This window comes from Puma concolor, chromosome B2 (assembly GCF_028749965.1).
Source record: "Puma concolor isolate L17-30 chromosome B2, mPumCon1.1.hap2, whole genome shotgun sequence".
In the NCBI taxonomy this organism is placed as follows: Eukaryota; Metazoa; Chordata; class Mammalia; order Carnivora; family Felidae; genus Puma; species Puma concolor.
In genome coordinates, this window is record NC_141671.1 from 77,090,371 (window position 1) to 77,112,211 (window position 21,841).

General features: G+C 38.3%; 1 protein-coding gene across 4 annotated transcripts in view; it reads right to left on the reverse strand.

Moving 5' to 3' along the window:
- Positions 1-6,370: 6,370 nt before the first annotated feature.
- The window catches only part of CEP162 (centrosomal protein 162), a 120,037-nt gene continuing 104,566 nt past the window's right edge, over positions 6,371-21,841 (reverse strand). For all 4 annotated transcript variants that reach the window (XM_086707346.1, XM_086707347.1, XM_086707345.1 and 1 more), the window contains one exon: positions 6,371-7,956. In XM_086707346.1, the coding sequence (XP_086563472.1) occupies positions 7,747-7,956 (210 nt within the window). In that variant the 3' untranslated portion in view covers positions 6,371-7,746. The remainder of the gene's footprint in view (positions 7,957-21,841) is intronic.

Genomic DNA, 21,841 nt, shown 5'->3' on the forward strand with positions numbered 1-21,841 from the left:
TGTTTTTCGGGTGTGGAGTTCGGTGAACTCTTTATAGATTTTGGATACTCGCCCTTTGTCCGATGTGTCATTTGCAAATATCTTTTCCCATTCCATCGGTTAACTTTTAGTTTTGTGGATTGTTTCCTTTGCAGTGCAGAAGCTTTTTATCTTGATGAGGTCCCAATTGTTCATTTTTGCTTTTAATTCCCTTGCCCTTGGGGATGTGTGAAGTAAGAAATTCCTGTGGCTGAGGTCAGAGAGGTTTTTTCCTGCTTTCTCCTCTAGGGTTTTGATGGTTTCCTGTCTCACATTCAGGTCCTTTATCCATTTTGAGTTTGTCTTTGTGAATGGTGTAAGAAAGTGGTCTAGTTTCATTCTTCTGCATGTTGCTGTCCAGTTCTCCCAGCACCATTTGTTAAAGAGACTGTCTTTTTTCCATTGGATATTCTGTCCTGCTTTGTCAAAGATTAGTTGGCCATACATTTGTGGTTCTAGTTCTGGGGTTTCTATTCTATTCTATTGGTCTATGTGTCTGTTTTTGTGCCAATACTATGCTGTCTTGATGATGACAGCTTTGTAGTAGAGGCTAAAGTCTGGTATTGTGATGCCTCCCGCTTTGGTCTTTTTCTTCAATATTACTTTGGCTATTCAGGGCGTTTTATGGCTCCATACAAATTTTAGGATTGCTTGTTCTAGCTTTGAGAAGAATGTTGGTGCAATTTTGATTGGGATTGCATTGAATGTGTATATAGCTTTGGGTAGTAGTGACATTTTAACAATATTTATTCTTCCAATCCATGAGCATGGAATGTTTTTCCATTTCTTTATATCTTCTTAAATTTCCTTCATAAGCTTTCTATAGTTTTCAGCATACAGATCTTTTACATCTTTGGTTAGGTTTATTCCTAGGTATTTTATGATTCTTGGTGCAATTGTGAATGGGATCAGTTTCTTTATTTGTCTTTCTGTTGCTTCATTGTTAGTGTATAAGAATGCAACTGATTTCTGTACATTGATTTTGTATCCTGCGACTTTGCTGCATTCATGTATCAGTTCTAGCAGACTTTTGGTGGAGTCTATTGGATTTTCCATGTATAATGTCATGTCATCTGCAAAAAGTGAAAGCTTGACTTCATCTTTGACAATTTTGATGCCTTTGATTTCCTTTTGTTGTCTGATTGCTGATGCTGGAACTTCCACCACTATGTTAAACAACAGCAGTGAGAGTGGACATCCCTGTCGTGTTCCTGATCTCAGGGGGAAAGCTGTCAGTTTTTCCCCATTGAGGATGATATTTGCAGTGGGCTTTTCATAAATGGCTTTTATGATGTTTAAGTATGTTCCTTCTGTCCTGACTTTCTCGAGGGTTTTTATTAAGAAAGAATGCTGAATTTTGTCAAATGCTTTTTCTGCATCGATTGACAGGATCATATGGTTCTTTTCTTTTATTAATGTGATGTATCACATTGATTGATTTGTGAATGTTGAACCATCCCTGCAGCCCAGGAATGAATCCCACTTGATCATGGCTAATAATTCTTTTTATACGCTGTTGATTTCAATTTGCTAGTATCTTATTGAGAATTTTTGCATCCATATTCATCAGGGATATTAGTTCTCTTTTTTTTACTGGGTCTCTGTCTGGTTTAGAATCAAAGTAATGTAGTCTTCATAGAATGAGTCTGGAAGTTTTCCTTCCCTTTCTATTTTTTGGAATAGCTTGAGAAGGATAGGTATTATATCTACTTTAAATGTCTGGTAGAATTCCCCTGGGAAGCCATCTGGTCCTGAACTCTTATTTGTTGGGAGATTTTTGATATCTGATTCAATTTCTTCGCTGGTTATAGGTCTATTCAAGCTTTCTATTTCTTCCTGTTTGAGCTTTGGGAGTGTGCGGGCGTTTAGGAATTTGTCCATTTCTTCCAGGTTGTCCAGTTTGTTGGCATATAATTTTTCATAATATTCCCTGATAATTGCTTGTATTTCTGAGGGAATGGTTGTAATAATTCCATTTTCATTCATGATTTTATCTATTTGGGTCATCTCCCTTTTCTTTTTGAGAAGCCTGGCTAGAGATTTATCAGTTTTGTTTATTTTTTCAAAAAACCAACTCTTGGTTTCATTGATCTGCTCTACAGTTTTTCTAGATTCTATATTGTTTATTTCTGCTCTGATCTTTATTATTTCTATTCTTCTGCTGGGTTTGGCGTGTCTCTGCTTCTGCTTCTATTTCCTTTAGGTGTGCTGTTAGATTTTGTATTTGGGATTTTTCTTGTTTCTTGAGATAGGCCTGGATTGCAATGTATTTTCCTCTCAGGACTGCCTTCACTGCATCCCAAAGCATTTGGAATGTTGCATTTTCATTTTTGTTTGTTTCCATTTTTTCTTAATTTCTTCTCTAATTGCCTGGTTGACCCATTCATTCTTTAGTAGGGTGTTCTTTAACCTCCATGCTTTTGGAGGTTTTCCAGACTTTTTCCTGTGGTTGATTTCAAGCTTCATAGCATTGTGGTCTGAAAGTATGCATGGTGTGATCTCAATTCTTGTATACTTATGAAGGGCTGTTTTGTGACCCAGTATGTGATCTATCTTGGAGAATGTTCCATATGTACTCGAGAAGAAAGTATATTCTGTTGCTTTGGGATGCAGAGTTCTAAATATATCTGTCAAGTCAATCTGATCCAATGTATCATTCAGGGCCCTTGTTTCTTTATTGACCGTGTGTCTAGATGATCTATCCATTTCTGTAAGTGAGGTGTTAAAGTCCCCTGCAATTACCACATTCTTATCAATAAGGTTGCTTATGTTTGTGATTGTTTTATATATTTGGGGGCTCCAGTATTCGGCACATAGACATTTGTAATTGTTAGCTCTTTCTGATAGACTCTCTAATTATTATATAATGCCTTTCTTCATCTCTTGTTACAGCCTTTAATTTAAAGTCTAGTTTGTCTGATATAAGTATGGCTACTCCAGCTTTCTTTTGATTTCCAGTAGCATGATAGATGGTTCTCCATCCCCTCACTTTCAATCTGAAGGTGTCCTCAGGTCTAAAATGAGTCTCTTGTAGACAGCAAATAGATGGGTCTTGTTTTTTTTATCCATTCTGATACCCTATGTCTTTTGGTTGGAGCATTTAGTCCATTTACAGTCACTGTTATTATAGAAAGATATGGGTTTAGAGTCATTGTGATGTCTGTAGGTTTCATGCTTGTAGTGATGTCTCTGGTACCTTGTCTAACAGGATCCCCCTTAGGATCTCTTGTAGGGCTGGTTTAGTGGTGACAGATTCCTTCAGTTTTTTTGTTTGGGAAGACATTTATCTCCTATTCTAAATGACAGACTTGCTGGATAAAGGATTCTTGGCTGCATACTTCTTCTGTTCATCACATTGAAGATTTCCTGCCATTCCTTTCTGGCTTGCCAAGTTTCAGTAGATAAATCCGTCACTAGTCTTATCTGTCTCCCTTTATATGTTAGAGCATGTTTATCCCTAGCTGCTTTCAGAATTTTCTCTTTATCGTTGTATTTTGCCAGTTTGACTATGATATGTCGTGCAGAAGATCTATTCAAGTTATGTCTGAAGGGAGTTCTCTGTGTCTCTTGGATTTCAATGTGTTTTTCCTTCCCCAGATCAGGGAAGTGCTCAGCTATGATTTCTTCAAGTACACCTTCAGCACCTTTCCCTCTCCCTCCTCTGGAATCCCCATTATGCGTATGTTATTACATTTAATTGTGTCAGTTCTCTAATTCTCCCCTCATACTCCTGGATTTTTTTATCTCTTTTTCTCAGATTCCACTTTTTCCATAATTTTATCTTCTAATTCACCTATTTTCTCCTCTGCCTCTTCAATCCAAGCTGTGGTCGCCTCCATTTTATTTTGCACCTCATTTATAGCATTTTTTAGCTCCTCCTGTTTCTTAGTCCCTTGATCTCTGTAGTAATAGATTCTCTGCTGTCCTCTGTACTTTTTTCAAGCCCAGCAATTAATTTTATGACTCTTATTTTAAATTCATTTTCTGTTACATTGCTTAAGTCGTTTTTGATCAGTTCGTTAGCTGTCGCTACTTCCTGGAGTTTTTTTTGAGGGGAATTCTTCCGTTTCCTCATTTTGGATAGTCCCTGGGGTGGCGCGGAACTGCAGGGCTCTTCCTCTGTGCTGTCTGGAGTAACTTGCGTTGGTGGGTGGGGCCGCAGTCAGACCTGATGTCTGCCCCCAGCCCAGCACTGGGGCACAGTCAGACTGGTGTGTACCTTATCTTCACCTCTCCCAGGGGCAGGCCTCACTGTGGAGTGGTGTGGCCCCTGTCTGGGCTACTTGCACACTGCCAGTCTTGGGGTACTGCTTTGATGGGATCCGGCATATTAGCCGGGGTGGATCCGCAAGGTGCACAGAGACGGGAGGGGCAGGCTCAGCTCAATTTACCTTCCGTGGTCTGCTTCGGGAGGGGCCCTGTGGCACTGGGAGGGAGGCCGACCCGTCGGAGGGATGGATCCATACAAGCACAACGCTGGGTGTTTGCGTGGTGCAAGCAAGTTCCCTGAGGGGAACTGATTCCCTTTGAAATTTTGGTTGGGGGATAGGCGAGGGAGATGGTGCTTCCCAGCGCCTTTGTTCCCTACCAAGCTGAGCTCTGTCCTCCAAGGCTCAACAACTCTCCCACTCTCTGAGCAGAGCTGTTGAGTTATAACATTCCAGATGTTAAGTCCCGCTGGCTGTCAGAACACACTCCGTCCTGCCCCTCCGCTTTTGCAAGCCCGGCCCCTCCGCTTTTGCAAGCCCGGCCCCTCCGCTTTTGCAAGCCCGGCCCCTCCGCTTTTGCAAGCCCGGCCCCTCCGCTTTTGCAAGCCCGGCCCCTCCGCTTTTGCAAGCCCGGCCCCTCCGCTTTTGCAAGCCCGGCCCCTCCGCTTTTGCAAGCCCGGCCCCTCCGCTTTTGCAAGCCCGGCCCCTCCGCTTTTGCAAGCCCGGCCCCTCCGCTTTTGCAAGCCCGGCCTCTCCGCTTTTGCAAGCCAGACTCCGGGGCTCTGCCTTGCCGGGTGGGCTGGCTGCCCCTCCACCACCCCAGCTCCCTCCCGCCAGTCCAGGTAGCATGCATTGCCTCTCTGCCCTTCCTACCCTCTTCCATGGGCCTCTCATCTAAACTTGGCTCCAGAGAGTCCATTCTAGTCTTCTGGCAGTTTTCTGGGTTATTTAGGCAGATGTGGGTGGAATCTAAGTGGTCAGCAGGACACAGTGAGCCCAGCGTCCTCCTATGCCACCATCTTCCTCTCCCACAACCACCATTTGTATATTTAGGTGGTTGTGACTGAAGCTTTCAGCAAACCTGGAGACAAATGGATCTGCTATGGTTTAGACTAGAGGGGAGTAGTAAATAGGCTAATTAGGGCTGGACAGGTGCTAAAAGAGAATATATGTGCTTTCCATTTTTGACTTTTCTACAGAAATTGCAAGGGAAGGCTCTAATTCATGGGTTCAAATACCAAAATAGAATTACAGTAACTTAGGAGGTTTGGAAAACTTTCAAATCCACTCCTCTTACTACTTATTACTAAAGAGTTCTTCAAAGCAGGATAGCGTGAAGAGCTATGTAACTATAAAGCGTCTTACTCTGAATAGGATTACCTCCATACATAATGTGCCTGTGGATCCGACTTAATCAGAGCTTTTAGCAGTATGGGTGGGAAAGAGAAATACTTGTTTTCACCTTCTTGGCATTTAGTCACAAATTTAGGATTTTTGTAACAGGGAATGGGACCCTAATACTAAAGCCTAGATTTCTCAAGGGTGATGCGTTGATACTAGTTCTAGAATGCTATGGGCTCAAAGTAATCGAATCAGAAATCCCTCTGCACAAAAGCAGTGGTGTCAGCAGCAAGCCATATATCCTGGTGAGGCTCCTGCCCTGTGGATGCAGGTAACTTGTGACCTTGTGAGAGGGATGTAATTGGTAGCAGGGGACTGATAATTTCTGGAGATTAATTCTTCATAAAAGTCTTCCTATTCAGGATAGCCTAAGTGTTCTCTATCTTCTGTGTTCTCATCCTAGACCCTTAGGGCAATGACTAAGGAATGGAGTATGGTTCCTGAGGATTTTAGGTATAACTAATAGTTCTGATAGTACTTAGGGATCTATCTATAAACAAAAGTGAACACCTGCCATATGCACAGCTTATTCCAAAAGAATAAAGAATCCTCATCAACACAGGATGTACTTTTCTCTGTAAGTAATAATCTATTTGATGTTGGCCCTTCCTTGTGTTTCAGAACTAACCATGTTTGTGCTTGGAACGAATGGCTGATGGAGAGTCAAAAGGACAGAGGGAGGGATGAGTGTAGCTATAAATTAATAGGTTTACAGATAAAAAAACACACAAAAATACACTCAATTAATAACCAAAATAGTTTATAACTTAATATTCTTTCACATAAAAAATAGCTACCTTTAAATAATGCTTTTTCTACCAACTTAAGGACATAAGAAATGTTGAACATTAAGACTTTACTTGCATTCCTTATATTTAATTTCCACATTTCATATTTGCTACTCATAATTTCACCAAGATCTGTTTTACCCATCTTTTACATAGTATTTCACCCTTTAATTATTATTTCTGAATTGCACTTACTGGCATATGGTAATTGAGCACTTGGGATGTGGCTAGTCCAAACTGAGTTGTGCTGAAATGTAAAATATACTAGATTTTGGAGACGAAGTATGGGGAAAAATGTAAAAACTCAATTTTTATACTGATATTTAGATTGATTACATAAATTACCCAAATTAATTTCATTTCTTTTTATCTTTTTAAATGTTGCTAGAAGAACACTGAAAATTACATGTGGCTCATATTCTATAGGACAGCACAGGGCCCAAACACTTGAAAATTAGGTGGCTACAGCTTTAACACACCAGTATTCCATATATTATCTGCTTTTGGAAAAGGGCATTGTAAAAAATAACAATCCAACTACTTATGTGCATGTTTTTACTTTTTTCTAATGAACATATATTACTTTTTAAATAGAGAAAGTAAAGATGTTATATTCTGTTTATAATCTTAGACTTACAAAAAAGGACTAGCATTTAAGACATGGAGTGTAAAAGATTAAAACAATAAATCAAATTCCCCTCTTAAAATGTGAAATACGTTTTGCACCTTTTATATCAGGTGCGAAAATGAGGCACCCGGAGGTAGAAGTGGAAATCTGGGAGAACACAAGTGAGTTTGTCTGCCTGTACAAAGTTATAATTCTTGTCAAATACTGTGGAAGCTCTGCCACTCAGGTGGCTGTGGATGTGACTGTTCAAACCACTGTGCTCACATTCTTCTCCATGTTTCCATGAGAAAGAGGAGCTGTTTTTCTGGTACCAAGGATTAATACACACTTAGTCAAAAATGGCGGAGTATGAGCAGTTTTTTTCTTTTCATATCTAGAATTTAAGTTAGACCTTTTACAACTCATCTCCCTAGTTCTAATCCTCTGACATAAAGGGACTTGTCCAGAAGTTACTTAAAATGTGACTGGTTAATGATTTTCAGTAAAATACAGCATAATGGTTTTTTCTCTCTTTCTCTTTTTTTTTTTTTTTTTTTTTTTTACTGGTTTAGGGCAGTTTATTTTGAAATGTTGCTCTTGTACTATTTGCTTTCTGGCAACATACTGGAACATTAGTTTTCAAAAGCCTTTTTCTGACAGTGGCACAATCCCATTCATCATCCATCATCAGGCCTTTCCATGAGGTCACAGAAAATCCCAGTTGCTAGTAATACTCCGATGCATTCACTTCCTCTGCAAAAGCAACCGGCACAACCACCCCCTGCCGGTGCAGTTCTCGAAGAACATCTAATATTGAGTCTAATTCTGTGCGGAACTTGTCCAACTCACGATTCTTCAACTGTGCAAGTCTTTTCCATTTCTCAATTTCTTTGCTTTGCTCAGTTTCTACTACTTGGTGTGTTTGCTGTATTATCTGCAAACAAAATAAACAAAAATAAAAATCTATTATTACTGTTACAGTTCATCGTGGGAGTGAAGATTTAACATTCCAAGAAAGCTCAAGTGCGACAATGCTGACTGTAGTAGAGGGGAGGGAGAAGGAGAGGGAGCCTGTGTCCATCAATAAGCTTGTGGAAGAAGAGGGTAAGAACCAGGAATTCTCATTCTGATAGGGAGGAGTTAGGGAGCTTGAGTTTTGTTTTTTTGTTTTTTTAACTCAAAGCTTTAAAAAAAATGTGGCATTCAAAGCATCAGAAATTTCTAATACCTTGGTATGAATCCAAACACACCCCCACCAATGTAGTTCCTCAAGATTAGCACTTGAGACATAATCAAAACAGTTCTAATATACAACACACGTCATTAATATACATTACAGCAGTAAAAATGATAAAAGTACATGCATGTAGCATCTATCATGTGCCAGGCTTGGTTTTACATATAACATTTTACATATGTTAACTCATTTAACCCTGCAAAACATAGTAGCAGGTGAATTCTATATATTTACCCCCATTTACCAGGTAGGGAAATAGAGGCACAGATAAGCAAAAAATAATTTGCTCAAGATTCACACACAACCGATTGGAGGCAGAGTCAGGGTTTATACCCAAGCAGTTTGGCCTCAGCATCCCTGCTCTTGCCATTTACAACAATGTGGATGGAACTAGAGTGTATTATGCTAAGCAAAATAAGTCAGTCATGGAAACACAAATATCATATGATTTCACTCATATGGAATTTAAGAAACAACAAGGGGCGCCTGGGTGGCTCAGTCAGTTAAGTGTCTGACTTCAGCTCAGGTCATGGTCTCGCAGTTTGTGAGTTCGAGCCCCACGTTGGGCTCTGTGCTGTCAGCTAGGAGCCTGGAACCTGTTTCACATTCTGTGTCTCCCTTTCTCTCTCCCATTCCCCTGCTCATGCTCTCTCTCTCTCTCTCTCTGTCTCTCAATAGTAAATGTTAAAAAAAAAAAAAATTAAAGAAAAAGAAGCAACAGATGAACATGGGGGAAAGGAAGGAAAAATAAGATAAAAATAGAGATACACAGAATAAACTGAGGGTTGCTGGAGGGGAGGAAGGTGGGGGAATGGGCTAAATGGGTGATGGGCATTAATGAGGGGACTTGTTGAGATGAGTGCTGGGTGTTACATGGAAGTGATGAATCACTGGGTTCTACTCCTGAAACCAATACTACACTGTGTTAACTGACTTGAATTTAAATTAAAAAAAAAAAAAAAAAAAAGTGTGGTAGAATACAATTGTGAAGTCACCTGGCCCTCGGTTTCTCTTTGTTGGGAGATTTTTGATTGCCGATTCTGGATTCTGTCGTCTTATTAGTAACTGGTCTGTTCAGATTTTCTGTTTCTTAATGATTCAGACTTGGTAGGTTGTATGTTTCTAGCAATTTACTGATTTCTTCTAAGTTGTACTGTTTGTTGGCATATAGTTGTATATGGTAATCTCCTATGATCCTCTGCATTTCTATGGTATCAGTTGTAATGTTTCCTATTCTATTTATAATTTTAAGTCCTCTCTTATTTCTTGGTTGGCCTAGCTGAAGGTTTGTCAATTTTATCTCTTCAAAGAACCAACTCCTAGAGTTTTGTTAATATTTTCTATTGTCTTCCTATACTCCATTTCATTTATTTTTGCTCTAATCTTTATTTCTAACCTTCTGCTAACTTTGGGATTATTTTGTTCTTTTTCTAGTTCTTTGAGCTGGTAAGTTAAGTTGTTTGAGATCTTTTTCTTGATGTATGCATTTATCACTATTACCTTCTCTCTTAGAACTGCTTTTGCTGCTACCCATATGTTTCGGTATGTTGTGTTTCCATTTTCATTTGCCTCAAGATACTTTTTATTTTACTTTTAATTTCTTCTTTGATCCATTGTTAATTAGGAGGTGATGTTGAATTTTTATGTTTGTGAATTTTCCAGTTTTCTTCCTCCTGTTGACTTCTAGTTTCCTATCATTGTGTTCAGAAAGCATACTTGCTATGATTTCAATCTTAAAATTGCTAAGGCTTTTGTGGCCTACCATATTATCTATACTAGAAAATTTTCCTTGTGTGCTTGAGAAGAATGTTTATTTTGCTGCTGTTGGAAGGAATGTACTGTGTATGTCTGTTAGGTCCATTTTGTCTATAGCACTGTTTACATCCCACTATTTAAATCCCACTGTTTCCTTACTGATTTTTTGGATAGATCTATCCATTGATAAGATCCATTCTATCATTGTATTGCTGTTTATTTCTCTATACATAGGTGCTGTGATGTTGGATGCATAAATATTTACAACTGATATATTTAATTGATGGATTGACCCTTTTATCATTATGAAATTACCTTTGTCTCTTTTGTAGATTTTTAGCATAAAATCTATTTTGTCTGACATAATTACAGCTACTCCTGATTTCTACTGGTTACCATTTGATTGAAACACATTTTTCTATCCCTTCCCTCAGCCTATGATGTTTGTCTTAAAGCTAAAGTCTCATGTAGGGGCATATTGTTGGATCTGTATTTCATCCACTTGGCAATTATGTGGTTTGAATAGAGAATTTAATCAATTTACATTTAAAGGAATTACTGATAAAGATTTACAATTGCCATTTTATTTTTTGACTGTTTTGTAGATCCTATGTTCCTTGCTTATCTCTTGCAGTTGTCTTTTGTGATGTGATAACTTTTTGTAGTAGTATTCTTTGACTCCTTTATCATAATCTTTTCTGTAATTGGTACAGGTTTTTCTTTTGTGGTTACCATGAAGCTTACATAAAATATGATATAACAACCTAATTTAAGTAGATAACTTTACACTTTTACTCCACCCCTCCCCTCAACTTCAGGTTATTGATGTTAAAATCAACATTTTTTATATTTTGTATACAATAACAAATTAGTATAGTTATGGTTATTTTTAATGTTTTTTAGCTTTTTTTAAAAAACATTTATTATCGAGAGACAGAGAGAGAAAGAGAATGAGCATGGGAGGGGCAGAGACAGGGGGAGACACAGTATCTGAAGCAGGCTCCAGGCTCTGAGCTGTCAGCACAGAGCCCAATGCAGGGCTCGAACTCATGAGCAGTGAGATCATGACCTGAGCCAAAGTCGGATGCTTAACCGACTGAGCCACCCAGGCGCACCTGTTTTTTAACTTTGAAACTAGAGTTGTAAATGAATTATGAATTGCCACAACAATCTTAGTGAATCTGACTCTGGACTATTTACCATTTCCAGTGAGTTTTATACCTAATAATCATACATTTTAAATATGTTAATTAGCTTCATTTTATTTCCACCTGACAAATTCCATTTAGCATTTATTTTAAGGTGGGTCTAGAGGTGATGAACTTAGCTTTTTATGTTTATTGTATTGGTATAATAAACATGTAACATTAGGTTCACATGTGTGACATATGATTGATATTTGCGAATACTGCAGAAAGATAACCACATAATACTAGTTAATATCCACTGTCATACATAGTTACAAAATTTGTTTTTCTAGTAAGGAGAACTTTTGAGATTTGCTCTTTAATAGCTTTAAAATATACAGTTTATTATATTAACTATAGTCACCACACTGTATATTACATCCGTATAACTTACTTTAGCTGGAAGTTTTTACCTTTTTCTCCTGGCACCCATTTTTCCTACCTCCCATGCCCTACCCCTGGAAACCACCTATCTACTCTCTATATCTATAAGCATGGCATTTAAATTTTTTTAAATTAACTTAAAAAATTTTTTTGATGGTTTGTTATTAGTGTATAGGAATGCAACAGATTTCTGTATATTATTTTGTATTCTGAAACTTTACTGAATTTTTTAGTTCTAATAGCTTTTGGTAAAGTCTTTAGGGTTTCTTATATATTATGTCATGTCATCTGCAAAGAGTGGTAGTTGTACTTCTTCCTTTCTAATTTGGTGGCATTTTATTTCTTTTTTTTAAATTTCTTTTTAATATTTATTTTTGACAGACAGAGAGAGCATGAGCAGGGGGGTGGGGCAGAGAGAGAGGGAGACACAGAATCTGAAGTAGGCTCTAGGTTCTGAGCTGTCAGCACAGAGTCCGACGTGGGCTCGAACTCAGACCGTGAGATCATGACCTGAGCCGAAGTCAGACGGACATTCACCCAACTGAGCCACCCAGGTGCCCCAGAGGCATTTTATTTCTTGACTAATTGCTCTTGTTAAGATTTCCAATACTATTTTGAATAAATGTGGTGTGAGTGGGCATCCTTATCTTGTTCATGATCTTAAAGGAAAAGCTTTCAGCTTTTCACCATGGATTATGAGGATAGCTATGGGTTTTTAATATATGGATTTCATTATGTCGAAGTACCTTCCCTCTATACCATTTGTTGAGTTTCCATCAGGAAAAGATATTGAACTTTGTCAAATGCTTTTTCTACATCTACTGAGATCATCTTAAGCTTTTTACTCTTCATTTTGTTAATGAGGTGTATCACACTGATTTGTGGATGAGGAACCATTTCTGCATTTCTGGAATAAATCCAACTTAATGGTGTATGACCCTCTTAGGATGTATTGCTGATATTGACTTGTAATATTTTGTTGATGATTTTCACATCTATGTTCATGAGGGATATTGGCCAGTGTTGCCTTGTGGCATCCTTGCAAGGTTTTGGCACTGGAGTGATGCTGGCCCTGCAAAATAAGTTTGGAAGAGTTCCCTCCTTTTTGTTTGCAAATGTTTCAAAAGAATTGGTACCAATTATTTAAATGTTTTTAGAATTCACCAGGGAAGCCCTCTGGTCCTGGATGTTGTTTGTTGAGAGGTTTTTGATTATCAATTCAATCTCCTTAATAATAATCAGTCTTTTCAAGTTTTCTATTTCTTCATGATGCCTTCTTGTTAAGTTTTGTTCCTAGGAATTTATCCATTTCTTTTGGTTGTCCAATTTGTTGCTGTACAATTATTCATGCCAGTCTCTTATGATCCTTTGTATTTCTGTGGTATCAGTTGTAATGTCTCCTCTTTCATTTTGAGATCATTTATTTTAGTTTTCTCTCTCTTTTCTTGTTTAGTCTACCTAAAGGTCTGTTAATTTTATCTTTAAAAGAACCAACTCTTAGTTTATTTTTAGTCTTTATTTCATTTATTTCTGTTCTGATCTTTGTTACTTCCTTCTGTCAACTTTGGGCTTCATTTATTCTTCTCTCTCTAGTTCTGTGAGGTTTAAAGTTGTCTATATGAAATCTTTTTTGGTTCTCCATATATGCATTTATTGCTATGAACTTGTATCAGTTATTTTTCCTGCCTCCCCTAAGTTTTGGTATATCGTGTTTCCATTCTGAAAATATTTCCCTGATGATTAGTGATACTGAACATCTTTTCATGTGTTTGTTGGTCACCTGTATGTCTTTATAAGAATATTCAGGTCCACTGCCCATTTTTATTTATTTTATTTTTTAAATTATTTTTTTAATTTACATCCAAGTTAGTTAGCATATATATAGTGCAACAATGATTTCAGGAGTAGATTCCTTAATCCCCTTACCAATTTAGATCATCCCCCCTTCGACAACGCTCCAGCAATGCTGTTTGTTCTCTATATTTAAGAGTCTCTTATGTTTTGTCCCTCTTCCTGATTTTTATTATTTTTGCTTCCTTTTGTACTTATACTCATCTGTTTTGTATCTTAAAGTCCTCATATGAGTGAAGTCATATGATATTTGTCTTTATTGACTAATTTCGCTTAGCTTAATACCCTCCAGTTCCATCCATGTAGTTGCAAATGTCAAGAATTCATTCTTTTTGATTGCTGAGTAATACTCCATTGTGTATATACATATACCACATCTTCTTTATCCATTCATCTGTTGATGGACATTTGGGCTCTTTCCATACTTTGGCTATTGTCAACAGTGCTGCTATAAATAAACATTGGGGTGCCTGTGCCCCTCTGAAACAGCACACCTGTATCCCTTGGACAAATACCTAGTAGTGCAATTGCTGGGTCTAGGGTAGTTCTATTTTTAATTTTTTGAGGAACCTCCATACTGTTTTCCAGAATGGCTGCATCAGTTTGCATTCCTACCAGCAGTGCAAAAGAGATCCTCTTTCTCCGCATCCTCGCCAAGATCTGTTGTTGCCTGAGTTGTTAATGTTAGCCATTCTGACAGGTGTGAGGTGATATCTCATTGTGATTTTGATTTGTATTTCCCTGATGATGAGTGAGTTGAGCATTTTTTCATGTGTCGGTTGGCCATCTGGAAGTCTTCTCTGGAGAAGTGTCAATTCATGTCTTTTGCCCATTTCTTTACTGGATTATTTGTTTTTTGGGTGTTGAGTTTGATAAGTTCTCTATAGATTTTGGACACTACCTCTTTATCTGATAGGTCATTTGCAAATATCTTCTCCTATTCTGTCAGTTGCCTTTTACTTTTGCTGATTGTTTCCTTTACTGTGCAGAAGCTTTTTATCTTGATGAGGTCCCAATGGTTCATATTTGCTTTTGTTTCCCTTGCCTCTGGAGACATGTCAAATAAGAAGTTGATGCGGCTGAGGTCAAAGAGGTTGCTCCCTGTTTTCTCCTCCAGGATTTGGATGGCTTCCTGTCTTACATTGAAGTCTTTCATCCATTTTGAGTTTATTTTTGTGTATGGTATAAGAAAGTGGTCCAGGTTCATTTTTCTGCATGTCACTGTCCAGTTTTCCCAGCACCATTTACTGAAGAGACTGTCTTTATTCCATTGGATATTCTTTCCTGCTTTGCCAAAGATTAGTTGGCCATATATTTGTGGATCCATTTCTGGGTTCTCTGTTCCATTGATCTGAGTGTCTGTTTTTGTGCCAGTAGCATACTGTCTTGATAATTACAGCTTTGTAATACATACTGAAGTCCAGGAATGTGATGCCTCCAGCTTTGGTTTTCTTTTTCAAGATTGCTTTGGTTCCATACAAACTTTAGGATTGTTCTAGCTCTGTGAAGAATGCTGTTGTTATTCAGATTGGGATTGCACTGAATATGTAGATTGCTTTGGGTGGTATTGACATTTTAACAATATTTGTTCTTCCAATCAATGAGCATGGAATATTTTTCCCATTTTTTTGTGTGTCTTCTTCAATTTCTTTCATGAGCTTTCTGTAGTTTTCAGTGTGTAGATTTTTCATCTCTTTAGTTAGATTTATTCCTAGGCATTTTGTGGTTTTTGGTACAACTGCAAATGGGATTCCTTGATTTCTCTTTCTGTTGTTTCATTATTGGTGTATGGGAATGTGACTGATTTCTGTGGATTGATTTTATATCCTGCAACTTTGCTGAATTCATGGATCAGTTCTAGCAGTTTGTTGGTGAAAGCTTTTGGGTTTTCCATATAGAGTATCATGTCATCTACAAAGAGTGAAAGTTTGACTTCCTCCTGGCCAATTTTGATGCCTTTTATTTCTTTGTGTTGTCTGACTGCTGGGGCTAAGACTTCCAATACTATGTTGAATAACAGTGATGAGAGTGGACATCCCTGTCGTGTTCCTGACCTTAGGGAGAAAGCTCTCAGTTTTTCCCCATTCAGGATGATATTAGTGGTGGGTCTTTCATATATGGCTTTTATGATGCTAAGGTATGATCCTTTTTATTTTTTTTTTATATTTATTTATTTTTGAGAGAAAGAGAGAACGTGAGCAGGTGAGGGGCAGAGAGAGAGGGAGACACAGAATCTGAACCAGGCTCCAGGCTCTAACCTGACAGCACAGAGCCCAACATGGAGTTTGAACCCACAGACAGTGAGATCATGACCTGAGCCAAAGTTGGAGGCCCAACTGACTGAGCCATCCAGGTGCCCCAAGATATGATCCTTCTATCCCTTCTTTCGAGGGTTTTCATCAAGAAAGGATGTTGTATTTTGTCAAATGCTTTCTCTGCATCTATTGAGAGGATCATGTGGTTCTTGTCCTTTCTTTTATTGATGTGATGTGTCACATTGATTGTTTTACGGATATTGAACAAGCCCTGCATCCCAGGTATAAATGTCACTTGATCATATTGAATAATTCTTTTAATGTATTGTTGGATCCAGTTGGCTAGTATCTTGTTGAGGATTTTTGCATCTATGTTCATCAGGGAAACTGGTCTGTAATTCTCCTTTTTAGTGAGGTCTTTGTCAGGTTTTGGAATCAAGGTAATGCTGGCTTCACAGAATGAGTTTGGATGTTTTCCTTCCATTTCTATTTTTTGGAACAGCTTCAAAAGAATAGGTGTCAACTCTTCTTTAAATGTTTGGTAGAATTCCTTTGGAAAGCCATCCGGCCCTGGACTCTTTGGGAGATTTTTGATAACTAATTCTATTTTTTTGCTTGTTCTGGGTCTTTTCAAATTTTCTACTTCTTCCTGTTTCAGTTTTGGTAGTTTCTATGTTTCTAGGAATTTGTCCATTTCTTCCAGATTGCCCATTTTATTGGCGCATAATTGCTCAGATTATTCTATTGTTTATATTTCTGCTGTGTTGGTTGTAATCTATTCTCTTTCATTCTTGATTTTATGTATTTGGATCCTTTCCTTTTTCTTTTTAATCAAACTGGCTAGGAATTTATCAATTTTGATAATTCTTTCAAAGAACCTGCTTCTGGTTTCATTAATCTGTTCTGTGTTTTTGGTTTCGATAGCATTGATTTCTGCTCTAATCTTTAATATTTCCTGTCTTCTGCTGGTTTTGGGTTTTATTTGCTGTTCTTTTTCCAGCTTTTTACGATGTAAGGTTAGGTTGTGTATCTGAGACCTTTCTTCCTTAGGAAGGCCTGGATTGCTATATACTTCCCTTTTATGACGGCCTTTGCTGCATCCCAGAGGTTTTGGGCTGTGGTGTTATCATTTTTATTGGCTTCCAGGTACTTTTTAATTTCCTCTTTAATTTTTGGTTAGCCCATTCATTCATTCTTTAGTAGGATGGTCTTTAGTCTCCAGGTATTTGTTATCTTTCCAAATTTTTTCTTGTGGCTGATTTCAAGTTTCATAGCATTGTGGTCAGAAAATATGCATTAGGTATGATCTCGATCTTTTTATACTTGTTGAGGGCTGATTTGTGTCCCAGTATGTGATCTATTGTGGAGAATGTCCCATGTGCACTCAGGAAGAATGTGTACTCTGCTTTAGGATGAAATGTTCTGAATATATCTGTTAAGTCCATCTGGTCCAGTGTGTCATTCAAAGCCATTGTTTCCTTGTTGATTTCTTGATTAGATGATCTGTCCATTGCAGTAAGTGGGGTGTTGAAGTGCCCTACTATTATGGTACTATTATCTATGAGTTTCTTTATGTCTGTGAATAACTGATTTCTATATTTGGGTACTTCCACGCTGGGGGCTTAAATGTTTACAACTGTTAGATGTTTTTGGTGGATAGACTCAATTATGATATAATGCCCTTCTTTGCCTCTTGTTACAGTCTTTATTTTAAAATACAGATTGTCTGATGTAAGTATGGCTATCCTGGCTTCTTTTGGCGACCATTAGCATGATAGATGGTTCTCCATCCCTTTACTTTCAATCTGAAGGTATCTTTAGGTCTAAAATGGGTCTCTTGTAAACAGCATATAGATGGATATTTTTTTATATACATTCTATTACCCCATGTCTTTTGATTAGGAGCATTTAGACCATTAACGTTTAGAGTGAGTACAGAAAGATATGAATTTATTGCCATTATGTTGCCTGTAGAGTTGGAGTTTCTGGTGGTGATGTCTGGTCCTTTCCAACCTTTGTTGCTTTTGGTCTTTTTGTTTTGTTTTTTTATCTTTTCTCCCCTCAGAGTCCTCCTTAAAATTTCTTGCAAGGCTGGTTTAGTGGTCACAAATTCCTTTAATTTTTGTTTGTCTGGGAAAGTTTTTATCTCTCCTATTTTGAATGACAGCCTTGCTGGATAAAGAATTGTTGGCTGCAGGGGCGCCTGGGTGGCGCAGTCAGTTAAGTGTCCGGCTTCAGCCAGGTCACGATCTCGCGGTCCGTGAGTTCGAGCCCCGCGTCAGGCTCTGGGCTGATGGCTCGGAGCCTGGAGCCTGTTTCCGATTCTGTGTCTCCCTCTCTCTCTGCCCCTCCCCCGTTCATGCTCTCTCTCTGTCCCCAAAATAAATAAAAACGTTGAAAAAAAGAATTCTTGGCTGCATATTTTTCTGATTCAGCACATTGAATATCTCTTGCCATCCTTTCTGGCCAGCCAAGTTTCTATGGATAGGTATGCTGCAAGTATGATCTGTCTTCCTTTGTAGGTTAAAGACTTACTTTCCCTTGCTGCTTTCATGATTCTTTCCTTGCCTGAGTATTTTGTGAATTTGACCATGATATGCCTTGTTGATGGTCATTTTTTGTTGAAGCTAATGGGAGTTCTTTGTGCTTCCTGGATTTTGATGTCTGTGTCTTTCCCCAGGTTAGGAAAGTTTTCTACTATGATTTGCTCACATAAACTTTCTACCCCTTTTCCTCTCTCTTCATCTTCTGGGACCCCTATGATTGATGTTATCCCATTTTAATGAGTCATTGAGTTCTCTAATGCTTACATTGTGCTATTTTGCCTTAGTCTCTTTTTTTCTGCTTCATTATTCTCCATAAGTTTTGTCCTCTATATTGCTGCTCTACCTCATCCATCCTTGCTGCCATGCCATCCATTCGAGACTGCAGCTCAGTTATAGCAGTTCTGACTTCATCCTCACTAGCTTTTACTTCTTTTGTCTCCACAGAAAAGGATTCTATTTTCAACCCCAGCTAGTATTCTTATTATCATGATTCTAAGTTCTGGTTCAGAATCTTACTTGTATCTGTGTTAAGTCCCTGGCTGTCATTTCTTCCTGTTCTTTCTTTTGGGGTTAATTCCTTTATTTTGTCATTTTGAAGGAACAAAAGGAATTAATGAAATAAAAAAAAATAAAAAAAACAACACAAAAGGAATCAAATAAAGGATGCTAGATACTAGCTGTGTTTTGGTCGGGTTGTTGAAAAAAGCTTGATAGATTAGAGAAAAAAGGGAAAGATAAGAAAAAAATAAAAGAAAAAAAAGGAAAACGTGAAAATTTGAAAAAGAATACAAAATAGAATGAAATGATGAAAGTAAAATAGAATTTAAAAAATTTTCAAAAAAAAATTTACAAAAAAGTAAAAAAATAGAAAAAAATTGAAGAAAAATCTTTTTAAGAAAAGTGGAAAATAAAAATTTTTTTCTCATTCTTGAATACAGAAAAAGAAAAGAAAAAGAAAAAAAAATTGAATAGATGGACCAGTGAACAAAATGAAATAGGATTGAAATTACATCTGGTTTTCCCCAGAAGTCAAACTACGAAGCCCTTTATAGTCTATAAGCTGGCAGAGAGACTTGTGGTGTTCCTCAAGAGCATGGTTGGCCTGGTTGGGCAGGGCTTAATGTAACAGCTCCATTCTCCACTAGATGGCACTGCTTGGCTTACTGGGGTTGATTGTTGTGATGCATGTAGGTGTGTATGCCCTTGTGGGGGAGGGGTGAAAATGGCATCCCCCAGCTACCTACTCTCTAGTATCAGAACTCTGTGTTCTCCCCATGCAGCAATCAAGCACCCCTCCTTTGTCTCTGGCTTCTGTCCATTTCCCTCTTCTACACTGTCTTTGGCCAAGCCGTGAGGCTGCCAGGTAGCACCTCCCTCCTGAGTTTTATCTCAGATGTGGCTTTTTCCCAACCCCTCACTTCTGAGGGACTGTGGCTGGACCCATTCAGCCTCTCTGTGGGAGGGTCTCCCTGAGCAATGACTGGGTGCCGGTCTGCCCCTAGAAAACATTCGTGAGATCGTGCTGCTGCCTAGAGACTGTGGCTGGGTGCCGGCCTACTGCCAAAAAAGTTTACACGATCATGTAGCAGCAGTGTTTCAGGGATTATGGAAAATCACAACACACATCTGGTACCAGGCTTCACCTTTAATGTCCTTGTTCCAACACCAGCAAATATGGTTGTTTTCCAGGGTCCCCTGGGACCTTTGTCTGGGTGGAGGCTGCACAGTCTCTACCAAATATCCTCCCAGTAGGGAAACTGCCACTTCCTGTGTGGACCTTGAACCCCTTGGACCTTGCTCACTGTTCCTCAGGATTTGCTCTTCCCACCAGGGCACTGCGCGGTATCAAGCTGTGGAGTTTCAGACTCTCTTGTGCTCCCCCTGTTTATAGAGTCTTAATGGAATTTAAACTGTCTCCTTTCTCCTTTTTCCCTTTTTTGTTCAGTCCCTTGTGGCTATTTCCACTCTTCCACTTTCTCTCCAGCTGCTTTCAGCAGAGGGGAGGCAGGGGAGTGTGGGGTTGCTTTTCCCATTCCCCTTCCCCCCTTCCTCTCTCCACAAGCAAAAACAGCCCCCTGCCCTGCGCAGCTTCTCTCCCCCAGTTCACCTCTCCATGCCATGTACCTGCCAAGTTCTGTGGTTCAGGTTATGCAGATTGTTGTGTTAATCCTCAAATCAGTTGTCTAGGTGTACAAGATGGTTTAGTGTTGATCTGGCTCCATTTCAGGAACGAGGGACACACAAAAAAAGCTTCCATGCTGTTCCGCCATCTTGGCCCTTCCCTGCCACTGCCCATTTTTAAATTAGATTTTTTTTTTTTTTTTTTTTTTTTTGGTGTTGAGTTAGGAGTTCTTCATTTGTTGTGGATATTAACCCCTTACTGGATATATCATTTGCAAATACCTCCTAACAGTTTGACTTCTTCACATACCTCCTTCAGTATGTTTTCATTTTGTTGGTTTCCTTGCTGTGAAAAAGCTTTTAATTTTTTAAAAATTATTTTTAAATGTCTGTTTCTGACTAGTGGGGGAGGGGCAAAGAGAGAGGGAGACAGAGGATCCAAAGTGGGCTCTGTGCTGACAGCAGAGAGACTGATGCGGGGCTCGAACTCAGGAGCCATGAGATTGTGACCTGAATGGAAGTTGGATGCTTAGCCAACTGAGCCACTCAGGCACCCCATGCCTACTACAATTTGATGTAGTCCAATTGTTTATTTTTGCCTTTGTTCTCTAAGGAGGCCTATTCAAAAACAAAAAACAAAAAACAAAAAAAAAAACATTGCCAAGACTAATGTCCAAGAGTTTACTGTTTTTTAAAGTAGATCTATGGTTTCAGGTCTTACATTTAGGTCTTTAATCCATTTTGAGGTGTTGTTTGTTTCCTTTTGTTTTGTATATAGTGTAAGACAGTGGTCATCTTACTTTTTTTTGCATGCAGCTGTCCAGTTTTACCAGCACCATTATTATCATTATTAAAGAGATGATCTTATCTTCATTGTATATTCTTGCCTCCTTTGTCATAGATTAATTGACCATATAAGCATGGGTTTATTTCTGAGTTTTCTATTCCGTTCTATTGATCTGTGTGTCTGTTTTCATGTCAGGACTATACTGTTTTCATTACTATAGTTTTGTAATACATTTGAAAAACTGGGAGTGTGATACCTCCAGCTTTGTTCTTTCTCAAGACTGCTTTGCGTATTTGGGGTCTTTTGTGATTCCATATCAACTTTAGGAATATATGTTCTCGTTCCATGAAAAATACTACTACTGGTGTTTGATAAGGACTGCACCAAATCTGCAAATTGTTTTAGGTATTATGAACATTTCAATAATACGCCTCCAATCCATGTGTATCTTTCCATTTATTGTGTTTTCTTCAAGTTCTTTCATCTATGTATTACAGTTTTAAGAGTACAGGTCTTGCAACTCTTAGGTTAAATTCATTTTTATGTATTTTCTTCTTTTTGATGTAGTTATAAAGTGATGGTCTTCTTAATTTCTTCTTGCTAGTTGTTAATGTACAGACATCTGTTTCATTTCTGTATACTAATTTTGCATCCTGCAACTTTACTGAATTCATTTATTCTAATAGATTTTTGGTG